The 26,093-nt window shown below is 36.0% G+C and overlaps 3 protein-coding genes across 8 annotated transcripts; 2 read left to right on the forward strand and 1 right to left on the reverse strand.

Moving 5' to 3' along the window:
- The first annotated feature begins 3,972 nt into the window (after positions 1 to 3,972).
- LOC111281447 (putative protein phosphatase 2C 60) lies at positions 3,973 to 9,397 on the forward strand. Of its 5 annotated transcripts, XR_016342402.1 has the most exons (6): positions 3,973 to 4,526; positions 5,067 to 5,509; positions 5,845 to 6,212; positions 7,929 to 8,494; positions 8,594 to 8,706; positions 8,864 to 9,397. XR_016342402.1 is itself a non-coding variant. In XM_022869173.2 (5 exons), the coding sequence occupies exons 2-5, from the start codon at positions 5,191 to 5,193 to the stop codon at positions 9,131 to 9,133; spliced, it is 1,194 nt and encodes a 397-aa protein (XP_022724908.1). In that variant the 5' UTR covers positions 3,973 to 4,526; positions 5,067 to 5,190; the 3' UTR covers positions 9,134 to 9,397. The 5 variants fall into 5 exon arrangements, 3 of the variants coding, with proteins under 3 accessions (XP_022724908.1, XP_022724911.1, XP_022724910.1); XR_016342401.1 differs by having other exon boundaries at positions 7,929 to 8,706; XM_022869173.2 differs by lacking the exon at positions 8,594 to 8,706 and having other exon boundaries at positions 7,929 to 8,165.
- A 751-nt stretch (positions 9,398 to 10,148) lies between these two features.
- LOC111283003 (protein ALTERED PHOSPHATE STARVATION RESPONSE 1-like) lies at positions 10,149 to 16,680 on the forward strand. The gene is made up of 4 exons (XM_022871342.2): positions 10,149 to 13,524; positions 14,533 to 14,756; positions 15,370 to 15,593; positions 15,685 to 16,680. The coding sequence occupies exons 1-4, from the start codon at positions 12,630 to 12,632 to the stop codon at positions 16,541 to 16,543; spliced, it is 2,202 nt and encodes a 733-aa protein (XP_022727077.2). The 5' UTR covers positions 10,149 to 12,629; the 3' UTR covers positions 16,544 to 16,680.
- A 963-nt stretch (positions 16,681 to 17,643) lies between these two features.
- Positions 17,644 to 22,086, reverse strand: LOC111282162 (protein CHAPERONE-LIKE PROTEIN OF POR1, chloroplastic-like). 2 transcript variants are annotated; one of them, XM_089761298.1, is made up of 7 exons: positions 21,994 to 22,086; positions 21,380 to 21,719; positions 20,505 to 20,667; positions 20,280 to 20,400; positions 19,731 to 20,050; positions 18,657 to 19,017; positions 17,644 to 17,988 (listed from the first exon to the last, which is right to left on the reverse strand). In XM_089761298.1, exons 5-7 carry the CDS (start codon positions 19,851 to 19,853, stop codon positions 17,813 to 17,815), a joined length of 660 nt encoding a protein of 219 aa, XP_089617424.1. In that variant the 5' UTR covers positions 19,854 to 20,050; positions 20,280 to 20,400; positions 20,505 to 20,667; positions 21,380 to 21,719; positions 21,994 to 22,086; the 3' UTR covers positions 17,644 to 17,812. The 2 variants fall into 2 exon arrangements, with proteins under 2 accessions (XP_089617424.1, XP_022725873.2); XM_022870138.2 differs by lacking the exons at positions 20,280 to 20,400; positions 20,505 to 20,667; positions 21,380 to 21,719; positions 21,994 to 22,086 and having other exon boundaries at positions 19,731 to 20,122.
- Between the last annotated feature and the right edge of the window lie 4,007 nt (positions 22,087 to 26,093).

Below are 26,093 nucleotides of genomic sequence, written 5' to 3' on the forward strand. Positions count from 1 at the left end.
CAAATGAGATGATTATACGAATTGTTTATTCATTTCCATAATTATAAATACATTCTCTAGATAATAAAACACCTTGAATTGAATTTTAATGGTGTTATTGGATGCGAGAAACTTCTACTAAAGCAAGTAAAACAAATTGAACATTTACATTTTAATTTGGGGTGAACTAACCCATATACTTCGTATGTGATTTATTAAAACAAGAAAAAAGAGAAATATTCCCAATCAAAAAGATTGGACCGTCCTGTCCTGCGCATTTATTTTAAATTAAGGTTAGGTAAAGGGACAAATCTTACTTCTTTTTTATCCAACTTTGTCCATAACTTCTCCCCACATCATTCACAAAAGAATTTTGCTATTCAACATAAAATATTGTACTAATCTATAGAATTTTAAAAAAACACATTCGAGAAAGGTCATTTTTAAAAGTGGTGAATTTTTAATTTTAAAAGTACAAAAAATTTGAACAAATATTAAGCTAATAAGTGGAGGTAAACCTGTTTTTTCTAATAATTTATTATTTAGTATTAGGGATAATAATAAATAATAAATAAATTGGCATTTGTCGCTATTTGATTTATTTATATTAAATTTGAATAATTATAAATAGATAATTAACGGATTTATATAAGAAATTTACTATTCGTGAAAGGTTTGAAATGGATACAAATAGTATCCTTAGTTATCTAATATTTGAATCCATTTAAATTTTAATGAGTAATAATGTATATCTAAATTCAAATCCATTATTCATTTATATATGTAAAATATATAAAATTTTATATTTGTAAAAAATTTAAGACTTTAAAAAATAATTCTTATTTATTATTAATTAATAGTGAACTTGAATTTTAAATTAAATTTTTATTTATTTTATATTTTGATAAAAAATTTAAATAAACGAATATTTTAATAAATTTATATATTTAAATAGATAGTGTTTATTTAAATAGATTTGAGATTTGAATAGTAATATTAAACTTAAATAGATATTTAAACGAATTCGAAAATTATAAAAACAAATTTAAATACAGATATATAAAAAATAACAAATATTCGTTCTGTTGTCATTTTTGTCTAATATAGCAAAAATGTTTTTGGAAGACACATACTTTACCAATTTCTTATTAAAAATTTGTGAAAAGCTATTACAATGTATGTATAAAAAATTAAATTTATATTTATTAAAAATATGAGATATTTAAATCAAAATAAATAATATTTTTTAAACTGAACGATCGATTTTCACGAAATATTATCTTAACTAGCACTTATAGTTAAATTTTGAAATTGAACCTCCCATTGCCAAGTTCAAGGTCAGCTCTTAACACACCAGAAAGCAGCTAAGCCAAAAGGGGTAAAGCAACAACAAGATCCACAAATTTAGCCATTGTTTTGACAAGATGACAATTTACTTGCCAAGAGGATAAATACAGGAAAATGAAAATGAAATGACAATCTGTTGTCGACTCTTTTTCTCTGATGGATTTTAACTCTTTTATGCCATTGCTCTATCGCTCTCTAAAGAAAGAGAGAGCAGACCAGTCATGATTCACAACAACAACATGCTGGAATTTTGAAGCAGGATAAGGAAAGGACAATCGAACAACAATAACAACAACATTGGCGACGGAGAATCGATCAAATGCAACGAATACAATACCATTATGGATGAAACAAAAAAAAAAAAACTTCTCTCGGAACATTTGATGCGCACTTCACACTGCCGTGTAAATATGGATGCATAGATTTTTATTCTTCTGGCCCTCTTTGTGCTTCGCATTTTTTTAGTGAGTGAAGATTCCAACTCAATTAGTTCTTCAAACAAATATGCTTCAATCATTCAATTAGATGCATGGCGAAAAGAATTCTAATCCTATCTTGTGTATATCGACTTATTTAACGAATTTTTAGAAATTCGATCATAAAATATAGATGAAGAGAAATGATAGAATGACAGAATTTTTTAATGTTAAAAAAAAAAGTCAATGCCTCAATGGTATTATCATAGAGCAAGGCAAAAGTCAAAAGTTAATGAAAAAGGTTGTAAATGAATAAAATTTTTGATGGATTGTTCGTGAATATATTTAATTTTTATTTATTTATATTTGTTGATTAAATTTAATAAATAATTTTTTAAAATATTTTTATATTTATTTATTAAATGAATTAAATATGAATAGATATTTGTTTAGTTCATTTATATTCATGAATAAATTTATTTAAAATTTAATTAAAACTCGTTCGTTTATTATTTATTTATAATAATATTAATAAAATTATATTTTTATCATTTACTTTAATCTTATCTTAAGATTTTTTTATATTTGTTTGCATTTGTTTATGTTCATTTATAATTTATTTATCTAAATTTGTTTGATTATGATTTGTTTATTATTTATAAATATGGTCATAAATATATTCGTTTAATGTTCACAAATGAATTCATTTAACTTAATTGAATGAATATGAATCGAATAAAAATAATTTATTATTTAAATGAATAAATGTAAATAACAAAATAATTTTCATAACGAATACGAATATCTTTAAAAATAAACAAACAAACTACAAATATATGTTTATTTGTTCATTTTCGATTCGTTTACAACCCTAATAAAATTTGATCAATGAGCAATAACCGCTAACTAGAAAGAAAAGAAACCATCTCTCTTGATTAAAAATTGATTAAGCATGATTAGCTTATCTAATGAAAATGAAAGTGGCAATCCCTGGCGCAAGTTAGCCTCAGCAAAGGTGCAACAATCCACTATAATGAGAAGAAAAGTGACCTTGCAAAAATGGACCCAACAGTTCCACCATTGGAGATTTGATGGGTGGATAATTCCTCCTATCTAATTACCCAATTCCTGATAATCGACCACTTCATATTTGATAGTGCCTCATGTGCACGTTAGCACGCAATGTTTTGCATTAAGACAATCACCTTTTTTTTTGGAGACATGATAAAACGTTAAATTTTTAATTATTTTAATATAAAAAATTTATAAATATTAAAATTTAAATCTCAAATTTATTAAATAATATTTTTTTAAAATTATTGCATGAATTAAAAAAATAACAGGGAACTTTAAGGAAAATAAAAACAAGTATAAATCCACTATGGATGGATGGAGTGTGATAGATTCATCGTAAGATTCCTAAAGAACCTGTCTAAACCATTCTTTTTATGCCAATTGTGCAGGGAATTGCCCTTGGCATTAAAGCTTACCCTTGAAAAATTCGTCTTATTTTTTGTTTTTATTTTTCTATATTATACTTTGAAACAATCTTAATATTCCTTTTCACACTTGTTTGGATGGTCAATGTTTGAAAAATCCATACTTTATCATATTTACAAACCATAAAAAATTATCTTCCTGACTTTTAAATGACAAAAAAAATACCCTTAAATAATAATATTTTAATTTAAATTTGATAATTTAAAATATAATAAAATAATTCAATATAAATATGTTATGAAATAAAATATAAAAATAATATAATTTAAAATTATTATTATTATTATATATAAATTTAATAAAATAAAAAAAATATTTTTATATCTATATAAATTATAATATATAATTTTTATATAAAATATGATATAAATATATAAATTTTAATATTTTATATAATAAATACATGAATAATTATCTCTAAATTTTATACACCGCTCTTCCTCCAAATTGCGCTAAGTCAAAATCCGTAGACGAACAAAAACCGAGTTTGAGTTTAAAGTTGAACGTAGCAAGGTTTGACCCATGACTCCGTCTCTAGCAATAACTCGTAATAACGACCAACGCCAAAGGACAAAGATTTCATCCTACTTTTGATACACTAACACGTGTAATGACGAGTGGACCAAGATGAAATCACCGGTAAACAAGGCTCGTGGCAAAAGCATATGCTGCCACGCGTGACTCATTAATCTTATTTCTTGGGTACAAAGTTAATGCGATGATGCACAGTATCATAACCCATAAAACTTGATTTCATTAACTGTGTCTCTAAGTTCTTGAAGCTATACCCTTTCGAGGTTGTTTTTCATTTTCTCTGTCTTAGCATAGGGGTGTGGAGCCCAAAACTGGACCTTTGCTTTGCTGGCTTTACGCTCTCCATTGTTGGTCCGTTATGGGTCTCTGTCTGCTCAGAATTTAGAGTGAGAAACAAGAAAGACAGAAAAGAAAGAAAGGAGAGCAAGTGAGAGTTTTTATAAGTTGTGAGAGGTCAAAGCCAAAATCTTGCACATAAAAAAGACCTCTTTTTGAAAAAAAAAAGAACTCATCCATTTGATTTCTCTTCTCTATTGTGTTGTTTGCTTCTTCATCAATTATCTCATCACTAGTTAAAACTTAAAACCAACAAAATCAAAAACCAAAACCCGAACTTTCTTTTTTTCCCCTTCTTTGATTTGATTGATCCATAGATCTGCTAATTCCAATTTCGTGCCCACTTGAAGTTCTTTCCTTTTCTATTTTCAGATCCTCCTTCTAGAGTATAAACCGAAGTAGTCTAACAAAAGGGTAAGCTTCTGTATTTTTATTTTTTTATTTTTAGTGTGGGAAAGAACAGTGGAATTATGATGATTCTAAAGGGATATGTGAAACTGGGTTGTTTGTCTCAAATGTGAAACATTAGACCTTCTGGATATCCTAATGGCTGACCAACTACTTTGTTAGAAAAAATAAAGTGAGCTTTGACCGACTCTGTTGTTTCAAAATCCCTTCCTTCGTTTTTTGTTGATTTTTTCAGCATAAGGTGCTGTATGGTCATGACTTTCCTGTTTTTACAGAGAACATTTTTGTTGTTTGAGCTCAATATTTATAACTAAAACAAACTGAAAAGGTGGCTTCTTGTACATCATTTATTGATCTGCTAGTTATTTTGATTATATAGTTATCAAATTTATTGTACTTTCTATTGATGCTGGTAGCTGTCCCTTGAGGAGTAGTGGAAGATACTAATTTGTAGTTGAGGTTTCTTGGTTTAATTGCTTTGAGCTGTTATTGCAAATTGCACTGTTGCTAACCTCTTGGTGTGCTTTGTTGTTGATGTTGCTGTAGTGTTCCATTATTGTGTTGAGAAGCAAAGGAGGATACAGATCATCGTTCAGGTTTCTAGGGCCTAGTTGTATTTGGTGGTTATTTAGATGAGAAAAATTTGGAGGTTTTTTGGATGAGATGAGGGATGTTATCTGTGTTGATGAACTTTTTGAGGGCCTGTTTTCGGCCAAGGTCAGATCGACTCGTTTACACAAGTTCAGATGCTAGAGGTCGCCAAGATGGGCTTTTGTGGTACAAGGACACAGGGCAGCACTTTAATGGTGAGTTCTCGATGGCAGTGGTTCAGGCCAACAATTTACTTGAGGATCAGAGCCAGCTTGAATCTGGTTGTTTGAGTTCACATGAGTCTGGCCCCTATGGTACTTTTGTTGGTGTATATGATGGGCATGGGGGCCCAGAGACTTCGCGCTACATCAATGATCATCTCTTTCGACATCTCAAGCGTAAGTGCAAAGCCTTTGCTGGGGTTAATTTTTTGTTGCCCTTTATTTACTGATTAAGTAGAGCAAAAATAAATGGTCAATAAGAATTTTTTTGGATAGAATTAAATGATCGAAGGGAATTAGTGTGGTGAACTTGTTGCAGCCATAGTTAAGGATTTGTTGTTCTGAGTTCAAACAGCTATAGTTTCTTTAGTATCACTTTTGTTATTTTGTGTCTCACACTCTCACTAGTGATTTGTAGCTGTAGAGCCTCATATTTAGCTTTGATTTTTTCTTATTTTCATGCCCCTTCGTATTGGTGATGTTTGTTATTCTGAAATATTTGTTATGTTCAGGGTTCGCTTCAGAGCATCAGACAATGTCAGTTGATGTAATACGAAAAGCATATCAAGCAACAGAAGAGGGTTTTTTGTCTCTCGTTACCAACCAATGGCCTATGAAACCACAAATTGCAGCTGTTGGATCCTGCTGCCTTGTTGGTGTTATCTGTGGTGGAACCCTTTATGTTGCCAACCTTGGTGATTCCCGTGCTGTTTTAGGGAGAGCTGTGAAGGCAACTGGAGAGGTTCTAGCCATTCAGCTGTCAGCTGAGCATAATGCGTGCATAGAGTCTGTAAGACAGGAGCTGCAGTCATTGCACCCTGATGACTCGCAAATTGTAGTTTTGAAGCACAATGTATGGCGTGTAAAAGGTCTCATACAGGTAAGTTTCACTATGCAAACAACTTTTGTTTTTAATAGCTGCGTAACTGCTAAGATGGGTAGGTAATACCATTTTATAAACAGCCATGTTTTTGCTTTAGCTGTATAAGTGGTTGGGGAAAAAAAAATCAGTGAGAGGAATTTTGTGTCTTATATTACCTTTCTCGACAAGAATAACCATGTGAAAAAAAAGGAGCAAGTAGCACTTTGATTCATCTGTGCTGCTGGCACTTGGAGAGGCTGAGCCACTACTTGTCCAAGTTGAGCATTATAGAGCATGCTGTTTATGAATAATTGAAAAGTTTGTTTTAGCTAGCTTGATTTATACTAAATTCTTAGAGAAAGGTATGAATCTGAGGCAGTGTTTCATCTACACACGCATACCTTTTGAAAATAAAAACCAAAAACTGGTCTTTAGTGTTTTTGGAGTGAAAATATTTGTATTTGATTAAAATTCCAAGGCAATGTTCGGGAGAGGAAAGGGTGGAGCCATGGAGGGGAAGGATGCCCATTATAATTATTGATTCCAGTTGGTTGCATGGCTTTAAAAGAGAAAGGGAAATGAGAAAAACCTTTGATTATTAGAGAACTTAGTAATTTACAAAGATGATGGAAAGGGATAAAATAGTGCTACTGGCTGTTGCATAAAGCTATGGAATCTAAAAAATTTGTTGGATTGTATGTTGATCTCATGGCAAGGAAGTGATATGATGTCATGTATACATATATTCCAAGTTAGGCACTAATAAGCTCAGTGGTGATCCTGGAATTGACTACTTTTGAACTTCAGGCTTTATTATGGAATCACATTAGCTGTATAATTTTTCATCTCTATACAGGTGTATGAGCTTTGTTTCCAGAGAGGTTTGGTGAAAGGCGATATTCTAATGAGATAGGTTTTAGTTATTCCTGTTTTTGGAGTTATGTGGCTTTTCACGTTTAACAGAGAGAATAAACTATAAATTCTGATTTGCCCAGTCATTATGGCTTTGGAAGATGGTCGGAGCCACCTCTTGACAAGCCGAACCTCCTTCCGGGGTAGAAGGGAGGTGTAATTGACTGCTTGAAATTGGAGAAGTAGTTCTTGTTCGCAAAAGTACATCTTATTTCAATGACTAATTCTAGTACTTTTCGGGTTTTCTAACTTCAGATTAGGAATCTGTATCTAGGCTATGAAATCCAACAGGGGACCTTTGAATTCCTTAAATGATGGTTTAAAGAGGTTTTTGATGCTTGGTCAAATCGTTTGAGAAACTTCCTAGAAAGTTCCCACATGTCAATATGGAATCTTTATAAATATTGTAAAGTTTCTCAAAAAAAAAAAAACTACGTGCACCTAGAAGTACAACTAATTTTATGAATTTCTTGTGTGAAGTGATTCTATTGGTTCCTCAGGCAATTCTCCTTTATGCAAAAATTTCCTGCAACAACTGGTTGAAACCTTTTGTGAAACCTTGAACCTGATCAGAATGTCTGCGCTGCCTTAATTCATTCACGAAGTATCTGTAATAAGATTACTAAAAACATCCCCCACACACAACAAAGAGAGAGAGAGAGAGAGAGAGAGAGAGAGAGAGAGAGAGAAGTTTAGTATATTTCACGAGTAAATGCAATCTGTCCAACAGTTAAAGAATTTTCCTTGCTATGGTTTTCTATGGTTTTTCTGCTGCCTCTTACTTTTTGAGAGTGTTTATTGATAAAATTCTCAACCCTTCAGGTTTCCAGATCCATTGGTGATGTATATTTGAAAAAGGCTGAGTTCAACAGGGAACCTTTATATCCCAAATTTCGCCTTCGCGAACCTTTCAAAAAGCCAATATTGAGCGCAGACCCATCAATATCAGTGCACAAGCTGCTGCCACATGATCAATTCTTGATATTTGCATCTGATGGGCTCTGGGAGCACCTAAGCAATCAAGAAGCTGTTGATATAGTTCACAATCATCCACGAAGTGTAAGTTTATGCCTCAATGTTAAATATTATTTATCTTATTATAAAATGTACTTTTTTTTCCTTTCACTCTGAAACTTTCATTTGGTTTAGAGTATAAAAGCTTTTTTTAAGTTGGTCGTTCATAATAGATTTTGGAATTCAAGTTGTTAATGAAGTTTTGATTTGTTATCTTGAGAATATTTCCCTTGTCGTTGAGCAATGGCATCCCACTTGAAGAGTCATGACTTTGCAGCTGCATCTTGTTCAATTTTTTCCCATCCTCTTACTGCTGCTTAGCAATTACCATATTAATTTGTAAGCAAAATACCTGAATTGGAACAAGTCAACTGGTATGAACACGAGTTTGTACTTCACATTTTCTTCAATATAGACCAACCAGCCAAATATGAATGGCAATACACTCTGTAATACACAGTTTTTTTCTCCAGTCTTTCTTACAGCATGCATACTCGTGGGAGAAGTGACTCACGCACATGCATGCACAAATGAATGCTGTTGCAGGGAGGAGGAACAATGTTCCCGTTTCCTTTCTGTTTGTCATGTAATGTTTGTTTTCCTTCTTTTTTGATCTTAAGGTATAAAGTCATTCACAGATAAATGGTTGCATATGCATTGCATTGATGACATAAAATTCATCTTAAAATTGTGCATCAAAAGATCAGGGAAAATGAACTTCTATTGTTTTGGACTTTATGCAGGGAAGTGCAAGGAGGCTGGTAAAAACTGCTCTACAAGAAGCTGCAAAAAAGAGAGAAATGAGGTATTCTGACTTGAAGAAGATTGACCGCGGTGTCCGTCGGCATTTCCACGATGACATCACAGTAATTGTGGTGTTTCTTGACTCAAACCTTGTGAGCAAGGCTAGCTCAGTAAGGGGTCTTAATTTATCTGTTAAAGGGGAAGGAGTTAACTTGCCTCCTAATACACTGGCTCCTTGTACCACGCCAACAGAAGCTGGCAGTACCTGATCATGCTGCGTTGCTTTTCCTTCTTGTATCATTTTCTTATGTGAATACCGGGTGGCTTCCAAAAGCGATAAGAGGAGCAAGCCTTCAATTCTTTAATGCACACTGTAACTTGTAACTGGAAACTAATACCTGCATTTAGCTTCTCTGCTGAAAAACTTACAAAGAACTAGAGAAGAGTACAAGATGACTATTATTATAGTTAATTACTTGGGATAGTTTCCTTAGTCTTCCTTATATAATTTATAGTCTCTCTTTTGTTCTCCACTTGGTGCATTTGACACTTTTCAGTTTCTTAATTCCACATCATGCAGATATTGATTTTAGGTTCTCAAGCTTCCATTAAGAGACCTGGCATGTATACCTGCTTCATAACTGTTACAATGTTGGATTTTATATTGATGTGAGGTAGGCTGTGGCAGGTGGAGGTTATTACATCACCTGGAATGGAACTAGGAGTCAGGACCAACTCCACATTTCATTTCAGGTTTCCTAATCCACGGTATGGGTCACCTGAACTACATATAATTAGGTAATGGAATTCTCTGCTCTTAAAGTTGAGGGCTACATGACACGGGTATGGTTTGGAGTTTTTCTTTTAGATAGGGAAAATGAATTTAGGGTGTAAATACACATTATTTTTATGAGGATAAAATTCATTATAGAAAAATGATAATTGGAGAGTCGGCCCAACCATTCATGTCCAATAAAGTAGTGGGTTTTAGGACTACGGTTGGCAGTTAAACATGCATCCAACTATTCTGATCTGACTTAATTTTAATAGGGTCAGTTTTTTTTTTTTTTTTTTTTGAAATCTGAGTTTTTGGTTTGATCAGCGTTGGATTTTAAGTAAATTTAATTCGATATATATAAAAAGTTATTTTTAAAATTTTTATTTATATATATTTATATAATTATATATATATTAAAAATATTTTATTTTTTAAAAAAATAATATTTTATTAATTTTAATTCAAATCGAGTCAAATACGATTTATATAATATCGGATTAGATTTGACTATAAAAAAACTTTAAAAAATTTTTGAATCGAGTTAAATTCAAATTTTATGAATAAAAAATTAAATCAAATTTAAGATGAATAAAAATTCGATCTAATCTAACCCATTGTTATCTCTAGTTAGGACAAGACTTTGAAGTCAGGTTGAGGTTGTCTAAGATTTTTAGCTCTTATCTTGTTCAATCCTGACTAGTGAGTGACTCCTGGCATAGAAATACCAGTCGTTATATTATTTGTTTCTTGACATCCAACAATTGATTCTTGTTCCTTTCAAAGTGAGAAATACATTTTTTTTTGGGGCAAATCAAGCTTGGTTATTGAAAATGGAGGAAGTATGTAATTCCAAGGTGAGAAAAGAGGCTTTTTTCCTCACATTTGTCAGATTGTGTCAAGGCATATTCTCGCTAAACTCACAAAAACATAGTTATGGATGTGTATTAGCATTTGGCACTTACCTTCACCAAATAAAAAGACTGGCTCCATTTTCAAAGCCATTGAGCTCCATTACAGGTTATTTTGAACAGAAACAAATAAAGCAAGACCACCAAAGGACCACCGACACTAAGCCTCTTGAGAATGCACTAACCAAGGTGTCATGTTAACTCAATAGGAAACTAATTTATTTTTAATAAACAAATATGACTTTATATTTTACTATTTGCTTTTGCTTTAGTAGGAAATTTGCAGCCAAAAAAAAAGTTTATCCAGGTAACAAACAACTTAAACCTAAACAATGAACTGTGAGTGGAACAGAACTAAACAAAAAAAAAAAAAAAAAAAACAAGAAAACAAAGTCAAAGGCAATGACAGTTGGTGATAAACTAAAGTTAGTTGCAAAGAGTTTGCTGTTGGGATTGTGCTAACAATATTTTGACTTGAAATGGAATTTTGAGATTTGATTCTTTTATCTCTACAGACTTTGGGGCCTTTCCCACTTTCCCGGTGCATTTTCTCAGCAGTATTTTCAACAGTGTCCTATGTACTTTCTTTTCTTCCCATTTGTTCTAAAAGTTTAATCATCTGAACTGAAATCCAGTTGGAATGAATGAATCATTCATGGTGTAAATTTTCTTAATGCAATCTCCACTTTTCTCATAAGTAAATATACTGTATCATTCTTTCATGCATGTAAAAAAAAAAAAAAAAAACTCCTTTCAAGTGTTGAATTTTTAGTTTCTTAATTTTGTTGATTAGTAATATCAGACCTTGAGGATGAGCAACATATCTATCAGGAATTTTTTTTATACAACAAAAATAAGCAAAGTGAAGCTGATGCCTGATGGCAATGGTACCTTGTCTAACTCAGGCTAATTATAACCTGAAAGTTCATGTGGAATTGTCAGTAGTTCTGGCGTTCACATTATTCATTTATGGACCAAACAGGAACCTTCTTTTCTAAACTACACCACTCAGAACTCGAAATCCTTGCAAAATATATAATGCTATTGCCAAAAAATCTTTAACTTGAAGACACAGGAGGCCTAAAAACTTCAAAGGGACAGATTTGTCCATAACAGTAAAGACAATGACAGTTAAGATTAAACCTTCTACTTCTGTAGCTTCCCACAATTAACAACTCATTAAAGACCTTAACAAGTGGTAAGTAACACAATTATACTCCCATTATTAGAGGATTGGAAGGCAGGAGGGAGCAGTTCAAAGAACAAGAAAAATACAGTAACACACACTCTCTCTCTCTCTGGTGTTTGCAGTGGTCTGGTCACTATCCTTTTACGACAAATTAATTACTGTACATTTGACTCCTCTTTTTACTCGCTAGACTACCCAATGGGACATATGTCTGCTTTGAAAATCTAAGATATAGAGTGAGATTACCATTGCTGCACACCAATTTTTTAGTGTAAAATAACTAAACACAAGAACTCTCTCTTCTCTCTCCTTCTCGAGCCCCTACTTTGCCTTACCGTCTCTATTCTCTTTCCTGGCCTAGTGGCCATCTGCTGCTCTAGTTACTCTTTCTCTTATCAGTTAATCTCACTCTTCATGATAGTTAAATACTAATCCCAAAATAATTTACTTTTTTTAGATATAACTATCAATATTTCATCATAGGAACAGATTTCTAATTTTCCCCCTAAAAAATTAGAGGTAAGGAGAAAATAAAAGAAAGAAAAAGAACCACCTGGATATAGAATTTCCTTTTGTGTATGAGTGCATGGTGCCAAGAGATGAAATGGGAAAATCTTAGACTTTTGCAAGAGCTATGTTTCAAGAATAAAACCAACTTTTTTTTTCCCTAAAGCTGCATTTTGCTTCTTTCCTCCTCTCTAACCCTTGTAAAATCTAACGCATTCTTCCATTTTGTTACAGCCCCACCTCCTTTTTATCAGAAAAGAATACTCAGATTCCTCCAAAAGATCACCTTTCTTTGCTTTACCCCATCCCCATATATTCAAAAGTGGTAGCTTCTACGCCTGTTAAAACCAGAAAAAAAATACCTCTAGACTTTAGCAAGAGAAATGGGTTGTGTTGCTTCTAAACTAGAGGAAGAAGAAGAAGTTTTGTCAATTTGCAGAGAAAGAAACCGCCTCATAAAGCTAGCTGTGGATAGAAGATATGCACTTGCAGAGGCACATTGTAGGTATTGTCAAGCTCTTTACGCACTAGCAGCTGCTATTAAGCTCTTTGTAGCTCGCCATTCTTCACCTTCTTCACCTTTTCTCATCACTTTTCCTCCACCTTGCCCACCTACACCACCAGCCACAGATCAAAATGTGATAACCAACCCAATATTCCTTCAACAAGGACCTTCAGAGTCAACCCATGAAGCCATTGCTTGTGAGTCTTGTGATTCTTCAATGAACTCAGATACTTCAGAGGAGGAGACTAAAGAAGAGATGGTAAGGGAAGAAGAAGAAGAAGAACAACAACAATCTTGTGGGTACTTTTATATGCAAATGCCACCACCAATGCCATCACCTCAAAGGGATTTCAGTTGGGACTTCTTTAATCCATTTGATATTGTCAGACCAGAGATTTTAAGTGGATATAACAGGTGTTCTGATGATGATTTAAGAGTGGTGAGGGAAGAGGAAGGGATACCAGAGCTAGAAGAGGAAGTAGATACCAGAGAGGAAGAGAAAAAAGTTGTCTTTGTTGAAGAAAAATATACTAACATGAAGCATGAAGAGAATGAAAGTGGTCTGGCAAAAGTGAAGGAAGAAAATAATGTGAGCCAAGGAGAGCCGAAGGGGCTTACAGTTCTTGATAGCCCAGAAAAAGGAAGGGAGCTTTTAGAAGCCTTGAAGGATATTGAGGACCATTTCATTAGGGCTTATGATTCTGGAAAGGATGTATCAAGAATGTTAGAGGCTAATATGGTTCATTTGCAATCTGGTTTGGAGGAAACCAAAGGTGGGTATGTATCAGGGTAGCTTTGCATTAGTCTTGTTTTTAATTTTAAGCGAGCTTATCTCAAAGGTTGATGATGTACCAACATGTTTTAGTTAGGACTAAAATTTTAAGTTGGTTTTCTTTTCCTTGTTTCTTTTGACGATTGTCCTGCTACCTTTGTTCCAAAAGTTAAAACATTTGGACCTTATACTGTTAATATTTGCCATTTATTTGTGTAGAATAAGCCCCTTAATCTCCAGCATTTACCTTTGCTTTTGGGTCAACTTTTGTTCTTCGACTACTGAGGACTATTTCTTTTATCCTAAACCTTTTAAAAAAATCTTTGGTGGGGGTAATTTTTGTTATCCTTGACGAATTAGGCTCTTGTTGTGTTCTTCTGCTTAAAAGTTATCATCTAGTATAGTAAATAGTGATTGTCTGTCTATTTTCTTAATGTCATTTTGTTTTGAAAGTACAGTTTTAATTAACTGCATGCATTAATGACCTCTAATTACCTGTCAAATTTGTTTCCATACGCTTCATTTGGATGGTCGGTGGAGGGTCCAGTCCCAAAAGCACATGATGGCATAGTGGAATTCCTTCACACCGGCAATGCAAATGAAACCATTTCCAGAAGTGGGTTTAAATGCTTTTTTCATTAACTGAAATTTCCGTCCAATTTCTTACTATACTATGGTTTTTTTCATTGTTTCTTTGGGCGTTTGCTATGTCTTGTTTCTTTGTCATTCTCTCTGGCAAGATGTTAAATATCAAACTTTGCAATCATTTCTTTTTGTTTACTAAAGCTGGAAATCTTCAAGTCTTTATGCCCTGCTTTTGCACATGTGGGTCCAACATTCAGTTATTCCATTGTTATGATTACACCACAAAATTCCTTCTTTATCCTCCTGCTATGCTTTTATATGTAACTTGGAAAATAAAGCACTATTCACTAGCACAAGCTGTATCTGACCATGTTAATATCCATCTCATAAAAAGTAATCATTCACTCTGCTAATTTTCTTGCAGAGAACTCAACTAAGCTCATCCAGGCTATTACATGGCATCGCTCCACTTTGTCTAAGCCTTCATCATGTAAGAGTCTTGTGGCATCCAGTTCAAAAAGTTGTTCAGCATGGACAGAATACACGAATGATCTTTTTGATGAATATGGAGGAATGAAATCAGGAAGCCATTCATTAACACTAGGAAGACTTTATGCATGGGAAAAGAAGCTTTACGAAGAGGTTAAGGTAAACCATTAACAATGAATATTGTTTTTGCAACATTCATGATTGCTCCTACCAGGGCTTCTGAGTTCGTGTAATGTGTAAAGTAGTGGTAATAACTTTGGCTCCTGGAAGGAAATAAAGAAAAAGGATAACCCTGTTGCCATAGGTTCATGCAAAGCTATCCTACTACACTTCCACTTCTTATTACCTAACCGGGATTAATAACTAGTCCCGAAAATAACGCTGCAATATCAAGAACTAGTTCTTTATAGGACCTTCCGTTGGATTAAAAATTATATAAAATGAGTTGTAAGCATAAAAAATTTTCTCCAAATGAAAGGACTTTTGCTTTATTTGACAGGCTGTGATTAGAATCAAACTAGTTAAACCAGGTTTGTAGCAATGACATTGAAAGAAAATCTAACTGCCGATGCTACAATGAACTCTTGGTTCCAAATTCCAATGATAGAATGTTTGCATCATACTCAGCATATGCATGTGTCACTTAAATTCTGCACCAAATGAAACTGCAGAAGATTAAAAAATGAGACAGCTGACGTTTTCTTTGACTTACTTGATTAATCTTTTTCTTTGTATTTATCCGTTGTGCATTTGACATTTTAACTTACAATAGGCTGGAGACAGCGCACGGAAAATTTATGAGAGAAAGTGTTCTCGACTGAGAAACCAGGATGTGAAGGGGTATGATGAGCCCACTATGGACAAAACCAGAGTTGCAGTAAAGGATTTATATGCCAGAATCTTGATTGCTATAAAAAGTGCTGAATCAATCTCAAAGAGAATTGAGAAATTAAGAGATGAAGAACTACAGCCTCAAATTGTTGAACTGTTAAAAGGGTAGGTAAAAATTTTGAAAACGAGTCAGACCGCCTTGTTCATTTTCATCCGCAATTCCCTTGGATTTTGATTCTACTTTTATTTTGTGCAGCCTTACACTAACTTGGAAAGTTATGCTTGAATCCCATGAAACCCAAAACAAAATTCTTAATGAAGTAAAATCTTTTGCCTGCCCCGCATATGGAAAATTCTGCAATGATTCTCACCGACTTGCTACGCTTCAGCTCGAGGCTGAGCTTCAAAATTGGCGTGCTTGCTTCACAGAGTATGTTGCTGCTCAAAAAGCATACGTTGAAGCTCTTCATGGTTGGCTAACCAAGTTCCTGGTCCCTGAAGTTGAATTCTTTTCCAGAGGAAGGAGTGCGGCTGCACCATATGGAGCTAATGGGCCTCCACTTCTTGTGATGTGTTATAATTGGTTAAATTCCATGGAGGAGTCGCCAGATAGGGCAGTCACCTTTTCATTGAAAAGCTTCTCTAAGGATGTAAGGGCGCTGTGGGCTCAGCAAGGGAAGGAACAGCAACAGAAGAGGAAAGTTGATGGCATGGCTAAAGAACTTGACAGAAGGACTATGGCATTCCAGAAGGCAGAAACCAGGTTTCTGGACTCCAAGCTTACTGAATCTCAATCCGAGCCAGAGATGGAACAGCGGAATGAGTATCTTACAGAGAAGAAGGATCAGTTGGATATATTCAGAAAGAGATTGGAGGTAGAAAGGGAGAAACACCACAATTACATGCAAGAAACACAAAGAATCACATTAAATGGATTTCAGACAGGATTTTCAACTGTTTTTGAGTCCCTAATTGAATTCTCAAAGGCTTCGCTAAAGATGTACAATGACCTTGTCACTCGAAGTGAAAAAGAGGGTAGCATATCGTACATAGAGGACTCCCCCAAGCTGATGAAAATGGCAGCAGATGACATTAAAGCAAAACAAGAAGCCTGAGAAAATGAGGTTAATGTTCTCTAAGTCTACTTGGATATTACATCATGTCAAAGCAGCTCGCTAAGACAAATTTATTTACATTTCCATGTCTAACGGCTGTCGAAATATATTAAGATGCACTTTCTTTGAGTAACAAATTGACATGTCTAAAATCCTGAGTGCTGCACTATGAGATTTTTTTCTTTTGCATATTTTTCCTGTACGACTGGCCAAGTCCAAGGTATTAGAAATTTCGATCGAGGCCTTCCACAAGTTTTGCATTTTAATAAGACAGAAAATTTGCATCTTAATACAAAGGACATTCAGGTTCCATCAAGTTTTGCATCTTAACAAATATGGGCATTTTGCAGCCTCGTACATAAGAACATTTCGCTTTCGACAATTTAATTCATAGGACAATGACACAGCTTGTTCTATTATTTATGCTTTGCCGGCAAGATCAGATTTGCCGCTCTCATTTTGTTGGCTGTATGAAAAGGACTCTCATAACAAAAGGGGTATGAATTCATGCCGAACTTTTGTGTGTAAGTACAGGATGATGGCACTGGTTCTGACAATCACATTACCTTATTCTGGAAATAGAGACAAATTCATATATAAAAATAATATGATTTAAAATTTTGATAAAAATCTTATCTGAATTTGACAAAATTAATAAAATATATTTTGTGTTTTGTACTAACACAAATTGTGATACTAACTTTTGTAAAAAACATGATACAAATACACTAATTATCAGATGAGATACGGTACTGTTTGCTACTCTATGGACACTGCCACTGGAGAAGTATTGTTTGAGATTGCTAAAGGCAGTAAAGCTCCAACACATGAACAGGTTTCCTTTCAGGCAGTCCAGACAAACGAGTACAAGAATTGTCTTCACCATTTCACTATCCACTTTTTATCAGTGAAAATTCTATTTCGGGGTTCATTTCACTCTCCCACATATACCATAATTCCACAATCCATTGATGCAATAAGGAAGAGGGCTCATTGTTTCGATGCATTAGCTAACAGCTAGTGATAGAAAACCAACAATATTTTTAGTGGAATGCATGAAAGTAATAGGGACACTACATCAAACAAAAGAAACTTCAATGTTAGAACAAAATTTTTTATCAGATTTTCAGAGGGATTGAAGTTTCACTACCTTGTATTTGTAGTTTTGTACAGAATGCGATGATACACATCCTGAAAAAGCTTGGTTATGATCATGCAAATGAATAATTACAGGTTTTACAATTCAAATTACAAAACATCCTCTTCTTCCTACCTTAGATACAGAGAGACCAAGAGCTGCAAGAAGAGTATAAATTCACTAACAACGGTAGCCGGCGAGTGTATTCCAAGAAATGGGACTATGTCTACCTGCAACAAGCTTTCAACAGCTGATCCCACCACAGCACCAGCAACAAGCCCCCCTATAGTTATTATTGTAGCCTTACCTGCAAAAAGAAAATAAGGAAACGAATTCAGATATTTTGATCCAAACTGAAGTGAACCAAATTTGAAATTCACAAAATATATGCAGTCTAAAGTATTGGCATGCTTTGGCAGAAAGGGTCATAAATTGCAATGGCAAACTTCCTTTTGCTTTAAAGGAGTTCCATAGCAGAGCCTCATTTCTGCTTAAGGAAAATCGTAAAGAAGATTAGCTTGAAGCGAGAAAGGAACCAAAAATTCTGACAAATCACTAGACAGGGAAGCAGAAACGGTGTCAGCAATACAATGGACATTATAAAACCACTAAAAATCTTCATCTATACATGATAAAAGGAAATTCAGAATTCTTCTAGTAATAAATTTTCACAAGCATACCCTACATAACAGCCGAATAAAATTAAATGACTTAAAACAGTCATTAATTTGACCTGGACTACGGCAACATTTGCCAGCATCATATACAATGTTTTCACCCAGTAACAAGAAGCAGCCCCTCTTCCCGGTAGGTGGTTTTTCTGCTCTGCTCTCTTACTCGCCCTTCTTTACTTCTTTCATTAAGATGAAAAAACAACCCAAATAGCAACTGATAGACTATCATATTTAAAAAAGGTAACATGTGATTAAAATTCTATTGCAAGCAACATAATCTATACGCAAGAAACCTCATTACCTAACTTCACATTCTTTCTGGTCATGAAATACAAGGAAGCTCCAAAGCTACTTGCTAAGATAAGCCCAGGAACATCAGGTCCATTATAAGGAATCCCAGAGGATGTAGAAGCTCCATTCACGTAAGTCAGAACCATAAGAGCTCCATATACACCAGCTTGTATGCCCAATTCGCCGGTAGATGGTGTTTCAACCAAAACAGGTAAATTTTTCACAGTTGTCTGCACCCACTGAGGCATTGATCCTACCCCAAGAGGAGTAACAGGTTTAACATCTGCATATCGAATGCTTCTGTCAACAACTTTTCCTGCTTGGCGTTGAGTTAAGCTCCGCATAAGCAACATGTCATATGCAGCCTCAACCTAAAACATAATCCATAGTACTAAGAAAACAAAACTATAGACAACCTTACAAGACTCAATTTGCTCAGTGGAAAATAAATAATCATAATAACAAAGAAAATGTATAAGTTAACACTTATCTAAAAAACCAACCATCCGATGGTCTTTATCTAGAGGATCTTCTTAGTTGAGTGCAAACAAGGATAGATGAACCACCATAAGCATCATAATTCCACTTCCTTTGAACAATATAACAGCACTTGTTTAATCTAAAAAATGGGAAATGTCCACCAGGCACTATCCTAATATTTAGAACAGTAACAAGTGGAAAATCACATGCCATAAAGAACGATTATTAGAGATTGGCACAAACAAAATTAAATCTAGGCAATGGATACAAAGCAAAAACTAAAACTCATATCTGAAAACAGAAATAAATGTAAAAATTTACAAATCATATATAACAGAGAAAGCAAATAAGTGCAAGAAAGTCCTAAAAAGCTCATGCTATACCCAGGACCAGGAGCCAAAGTTCAAAATTTTAAGCTAAATTCATTCATATTAAAAAAATATCATCATCCAAAACCTCAAATTTTACTTAAGCCACTAAATTTTATCCAACGCCCAGAAGCAAATTATCAACATTTGCAAAAAAAGGTTCAATATTTATCACCCAAATCTTTTAAATTCACAAAATTTTAAATAATTGAGGAAAAAAATGGCAATGAATCAACCTGGGCTATAGCTTCCTGGTCATCCTTAATATTAGCAACAATCGAATTCTTGGCGCGAATAATATCATCAAAAGAAGCACTTTCGGAGACTCCGAGGAGCTTAAGTGCGTTCTCAACAGACATCTCGAACGAAGCGGAGTCATCAGCTCGCGAACCTGCTCGAGCGGCTAATGTTCGCCGGGAGTGGACGATAATAGCGGGCCTCCACAGCTCGGTTTTTGCGGGTTTTAAAGAAGGGTGGGGTTGGTTAGGAAGGTGAACCGGCGGTCTGGGAATAGGGGAGCTGGTAGTGAGACGGTTAGGCCGGACGGTAAGTGTGGCTGCAGCCATTTGGGCACAAAAAAATCGAGAAAGCTTAGATATTTTTCTTTATTCTATATGTTTTGGACAAGTGCATTTAATCAGACATGAAAAGCTTGTGCTTGAGGAGTGGGGACCGTTTGATTATCTGACTAATTGTTTCTTTGCTAATTATATACAGATACAGTAGCTGAAGGCAAAAAAAAAAAAACCGTAAAATTTGTGGCTAAGAGAGTAAGAACCATGTACACGTGTAACATGTCTCTGTTTCAAGGACAGTCACTTAACCAAACATGAGAGAACGAGATAATCTGGTGCAGGATAGTTTGGCGTTGGAGGCGGTTGCTCGTTAAGACATAGGTGACCAGGGCTTGTAAGAAGGAAGAAAAAGGTGGTGCTTTTATGTCAAACAGGTATATTATACAAAAGTTTACAAGGGTATTCGTGTTGGATGAAGGAGGGATGGATCCATACAAGAAATCATTCAATGATCATTTCAAGTTCAAAAGATGATCAAGATTGCCAAAGCTCAGCTGGTCTCTTGGTGTGCAGAGATTGACCTTATTGAACCACAAGCAGTTAAACAAGTTATTCAGTACTGTACGTTCTCTTACAATTATGGCTCCCTCAGGCACATCTGCATTTGGTTTTAGCATTAGTACCATGGAATATTATTTGCATCAATAGAATTATAACAAGAATATTATATGCATCCTTTATCAACTTCTTGGAAGGACATATGAGAATATATGTCTCCCTTCATACCGCTAATAGTATTTTTTCTTCAAATGCCATGGCTCCATTCCCTCATTGTAATATATCTTCACGTGCAGATCAATAATAGGTCTGGCATATAGCATTCTCATGCTTTTTTGCATCAGCCCCCTCATATATACTCCTATGATGTCTGTGCTGAGCAACAGCATAAGTATGCTTATAATGCCATAAGTATCTGCCCTAGAAAATAATTCATATGATCTAAGTGTTTCTACATCAAGATAATAATTCAAACTCCATATAGCAAGAGAAAAAAAAAAAAAAAAAAAAAACAAGTCCCAGCCAGGGAGGTTCTTGGTTGGATATTTGCCTTCAAATAAAATTTTATTTTATCAAATTTTCTGATGCATGCTTTAATAAAACTGGAGTAATTGTATTTCCTCTCATTCATTCAAAGGGGAAAAATATGTAAGCAGCAAAGCTCTTAACGATTCAATAACTTGAGAACATACATAATTAATAAATATCAATGCTATAATGAATCAAAAGAGATTGTCTTTCCTCTCATTCATCAAAGGGGACAAATATGGCAAAAGAAAAGTTCTTAACAATTCAATAACACGTGAATGTACCTTTCAAGAATGAGCAATGGATCAGCTGTCAGCTCTATATTACCGTCAATCCAAATGCTGTACCGTGCTTGAAGGAATAACCAGCGGGTTAAAATCCAAATGATGATGGACGTACAGATATACCAAAGTAAACATAGACAAAAAAAAAAGCATCGAAAGTACCTGAAAAGAAAGAAAATGAAGATTCGCAAGACCAAACATGAAATAATGATACAATAAGTAATATCAATAGAATCGATGCTACAAGAACCAAATTAACAAAGCCCTGCTTGCTTCCACATAACCTTCATTGGATTATCTTGCGGCAACCTCACTGAAGAAAATAAACCACCCCCATCATCTGCATCAAAACAATCAAAATCCGTGAAACCACACCTCGTCAAGCAATACCAAAACCATAATCCATAAATGAAACAGGTAACATATACAACATGCGTCACCAATAAGGATTCCAAGAAGCATAAAAAAATATGATTGGCAAAGTGTACGTAACAAAAGTATTAAGACTTACCCATTTTCGAGAAATTCATAAATTAGAAAAATATTGGAATAGAAATAAGAGATTAAGACAAAAATATTAAGACATACCCATGTCCTAGTAAGAAATTACTTACGGTTTGGAGTGTTGGAGACAATGGTTGGCGCCACTTTGCAAGGTACAGTTAAACAAGAAGGTTGATCAGACTCAAACCTGAGAAGAAAAACCAAACTATTAACGCTGTTCAATGTTCATTAATCGGATAAAAAATGTGAAAGAACAAAGATTGCGACACTGTTTCTATCCTATGAAACAGAGAAGGCATTTTCGAGAGAAAAAAGTGTCGGTGCTTGTGTCACGCCCTGTGTGGGGCGTCAGGCACATCAGGCGCACTAGCACGCGAGCCAGAGGTCGAGGCCCGTAGACCACACTTGTTGGTGGGTATTTGCGTGCAAGGCTTAGGAGACGAGGCTAGAACGTCCACCCAATTTGCAGGCCTTGGCCTCAGCCAAGGCCTGGCATGCAGGCTGTCCGCACCACATCCAGAGGGGCCCAAGGTGCTGGATACGCAAGGAAAGCTTCTAGAAGCTTGCAGGATCAGTAAGAGTCTCCTGACAGATTTGGTTGACCCTAAAAATCAGGAGTTAGAATCTTAATTGATTGTAATCTGTATAATCTCTTGATTTTAGCCTTTATTTTAGGGATATTGCCATTAAGTGTAGCTAAAGCCTCAACTATAAATAGAGGACTGCTCCACCCTTATTTGTACACCATCAAACACTTCTGTTTCAGTGAATACATAGCATATTTTAGCATTCTGCCTTGTTATTCCGTTTCTCTTTAACTTGTGTAATCAACTTTTCTCATTGTTCTAGTACCCGCACGCTTGTATTTTAGGCTGACTTAGGCATAAAAGAGAAGATTCCAAGCCTAAGGCAGCATGGATTCTGAGTCTAAAGTCGGAGCCCGTGACAGTTGGTATCAGAGCAAGTTCAATTCTGCGTGTTTGTGTTGTGCAGGTTAGATCGTGATTGAGGAGATGGCATCCCAAAGCGACGTTGCTAACCAACAACCAGAGGCCCAGAAGCAGGGGCTTGGAAGAGGTAGGAAAGCTAGTTCAAGAGATATATGGTCTACCATGAACGGTAGGCTAGCCAAGGTGAAGGTGACCATAGGCGACATGGGGGAGAAGCTTGAGGAAGTGAAGACTCACATTGCATCTCTAGACTCCATGGGGAGGAGATCCAAGGTGAGCTGCAAGCTGCTCTCAACAAAGGTATGGACGTGATCACCCAAAAGAATTAGGCCTTGGAGGCTAAAGTGCTGACCTTGCGAGATGGCATGGAGGCTATGTGCCAACGGATTGAAGAGCTTGCCAGTGAGCTCGTTGCTTGCAAGACTGCCATTGGGAATGGCATGTTTGCTGGAGTGTCCAAGTCCAGAGTGGATGTCCCTAAGCCTAAGGAGTTCAAAGGGACTAGGACGGCCAAGGAAGTAGACAACTACCTATGGGGTATGGAGCAGTACTTTCAGGCCATGGGCATGCAAGATGAGACGATAAAGGTAAGCACCGCTGCTATGTATCTCACTAATGTAGCATTATTATAGTGGAGGCATAAGTGTGATGATGTCAGGCGTGAAAGCGCCAAGATTGGAACTTGGACAGAGTTTCAAAAAGAGTTCAAAGAGTAATTTTACCCAGAGTATGCCGATGATGAGGCACGAGCAAAGTTACGCATGCTGAGCCAGCAAGGGAATATAAGAGAGTATGTCCAAAAATTCTCTAAACTGATGCTGCAGATCTCGAATCTAGGCGAAAAGGATGCCTTATTTGCTTTCATGGATGGGCTGAAATCGTGGGTGAACCATAAGTTACAACGGAGGGGAGTTCATGACTTGGCTAAAGCCATGACTACTGTCGAGGCCTTGATAGAGTTCAAGCCTCTGAATAAGTTTGAGTCTTTCAAGCCTAAGGGTAAGGGCAGGGATGATAGGGACAGAAAGAAGCAGTTCAAGAGGAAAGACCATGATCGAAAGTTCAAAGATGGGGACCGAGACCGTTCAACCAAGGATGGCGAGAGGAAGCCACCAGTAGGCAAGTGGAAAGTAAAAGGGGTTCGAGAGCCACTAGTATGCTACCTATGTGGAGAAAGCTATATAGCACGTAATTGCCTGTAAAAAGGTAAGCTGGTTGCTATAGACAAGGAGTCTGACGAGGAGCCAAAGTTAAGGGGTAGCAAAGCTTGGGTCGTTGGTGCTCAATGCTATCCAGAGTAAGAGGAGCCGTAATTCAAAGGGCTTGATGTTTATGGATCTGATGGTTACAAGTCAGAAGATGAGTGCACTAGTGGACACAGGTGCTTCACATTTTTTTATTTCAGGTGATAAAACCCGAAAGTTCAGACTAAAGGTGCAAAAAATAACTGGTACCATTAAAATGATAAACTTCAAAGAGGTTTCAACCATTAGAATAGCGTCGGGAGTGGAGTTACAGTTTGAAAACTGGAAAGGCAAAGAGACCATAGAGGTAATATCCCTTGACGACTATGAGTTTGTGATTAGGTTAAATTTTCTTGTTCGGATTAACACCCTTCTTGTGCCTTTTACCGATTGTATTTGTATCTTAGATGCATGGTGCCAATGCCTAGTACCATTGAAGAAAGGGTCTGGAGTTGGGTCGCGGGTGGTGTCAGTCATCCAATTTGCCAAGGCAGTAAGCAGACAAGAAGACACCTTCTTAGTAGCCCTGAAATATGATGAGCCAAGGGAAAAAAAGATCGAGTCACCCTTGGAAGTGCTAAAGGTACTGAAGACCTTTAGTGATGTGACGCCCGTAAAGCTGCCTAACCAGCTACCACCTAAGAGAGAGATGGACCACAAGATTGAGCTGGTGTCCTAGGTCAAACCACCAGCTAGAGCGCCTTACCGAATGTCTCCACCGGAGTTGGAAGAATTGAAGAAGTAGCTCAAAAAGTTAGTTGATGCTGGCTTCATCAGGCCATCGAAGGTATCATACGATGCATCGATTCTATTCTAACGTAAGCATGATGGGTCGTTACAGCTGTGTATAGACTATTGGGATTTGAACAAGCTCACCATCAAGAACAATTACCCTATCCCACTCATTGTGAACTTGTTCGACCAACTTGGGAGTGCAAGGTGGTTCACCAAGCTAGATTTAAGGTCGGGCTACTATCAAGTTAGGATCGTAGAGAGAGATGAGCCAAAGATAGCATGTGTCACTCGGTATGGTTTGTATAAGTTTCTGGTCATGCCATTCGAACTCACGAATGCCACAACAATATTCTGCACCCTTATGAACAAGGTATTTTAGTCATTTCTTGATCGATTTGTTGTGGTTTATTTGGATGACATTGAGATCTACAGTCAGACTTTGAGAGAGTATGTAGATCACTTGAGACAGATGTTCAAGGTGTTACGAGCGCACAAGCTATTTGTCAAGAAGGAGAAGTGTTCATTTGTCCAGCAAGAGATCCCGTTCCTAGGCCACATAGTGGAAGGTGGCAGGATACCCATGGATGAAGGCAAGGTGCACGCCATCATAGAGTGGCAACCACCAGCCAAGGTCACTGAGTTGAGATCATTCCTTGGGCTAGTTAACTACTACAGGTGCTTTATCAAAGGTCACTCCGTAATAGCCATACCATTGACTGACTTACTCAAGAAAAAGAGAGCATAGAAGTGAAACACAGGGTGTTAGGAAGCCTTTGACAAGTTGAAGTAGGCTGTGATCGAAGAGCCAATCTTGGCTTTGCCAGACCATGCCAAGCCGTATGAGGTGCATATGGATGCATCAGACTTTACCATAAGAGGCGTGTTGATGCAGGAAGGACGTCCAGTCGAGTTCGAAAGTAAGAAGCTGAACGAGACTGAGCGTAAGTACACAGTCCAAGAGAAAGAGATGATAGCAGTGGTGCACTCCTTGGGCACTTGGTGCCATTACCTGTTGGGGTCGACATTCGTGGTTAAGACAGACAATGTGGCGACCAGCTACTTTCAGACACAGAAGAAGCTATCCCTCAAGTAGACGAGATGGTAAGATTTTTTTACAAAATTTGACTTTCAGATGGAGTACAAGCCGAGGCAAATGAACCTAATGACAGACGCCCTAAGTAGGAAGGCTAACCTTGCTGCCATTAACCAACCAGAGGGGTCATTGGTGTTGCACATCAAAGAGGGACTTACGCATGATCCTACAGCTAAGGCTCTTATAGA

This window comes from Durio zibethinus, chromosome 5, assembly GCF_047325235.1.
Source record: "Durio zibethinus cultivar Kanyao isolate XHJ-2024 chromosome 5, ASM4732523v1, whole genome shotgun sequence".
Lineage (NCBI taxonomy): Eukaryota > Viridiplantae > Streptophyta > Magnoliopsida > Malvales > Malvaceae > Durio > Durio zibethinus.

Bases quoted from the DNA above. Each gene is read 5' to 3' on its own strand.
- LOC111281447 (XM_022869173.2), top strand. From the start codon at position 5,191: ATGTTATCTGTGTTGATGAACTTTTTGAGGGCCTGTTTTCGGCCAAGG. The intron at 5,510-5,844 runs GTAAGTGCAAAG...TGTTATGTTCAG, and splicing joins TCTCTTTCGACATCTCAAGC to GGTTCGCTTCAGAGCATCAG. The intron at 6,213-7,928 runs GTAAGTTTCACT...TCAACCCTTCAG, and splicing joins GTGTAAAAGGTCTCATACAG to GTTTCCAGATCCATTGGTGA.
- LOC111283003 (XM_022871342.2), top strand. From the start codon at position 12,630: ATGGGTTGTGTTGCTTCTAAACTAGAGGAAGAAGAAGAAGTTTTGTCA. The intron at 13,525-14,532 runs GTGGGTATGTAT...ATTTTCTTGCAG, and splicing joins TGGTTTGGAGGAAACCAAAG to AGAACTCAACTAAGCTCATC. The intron at 14,757-15,369 runs GTAAACCATTAA...AACTTACAATAG, and splicing joins AGCTTTACGAAGAGGTTAAG to GCTGGAGACAGCGCACGGAA.
- LOC111282162 (XM_022870138.2), bottom strand. From the start codon at position 20,060: ATGGCTGCAGCCACACTTACCGTCCGGCCTAACCGTCTCACTACCAGC. The intron at 19,018-19,730 runs GTTGATTCATTG...ATTATGTTTTAG, and splicing joins ACCAGGAAGCTATAGCCCAG to GTTGAGGCTGCATATGACAT. The intron at 17,989-18,656 runs GTAATGAGGTTT...TTCTTTTTGCAG, and splicing joins CAGAAAGAATGTGAAGTTAG to GTAAGGCTACAATAATAACT.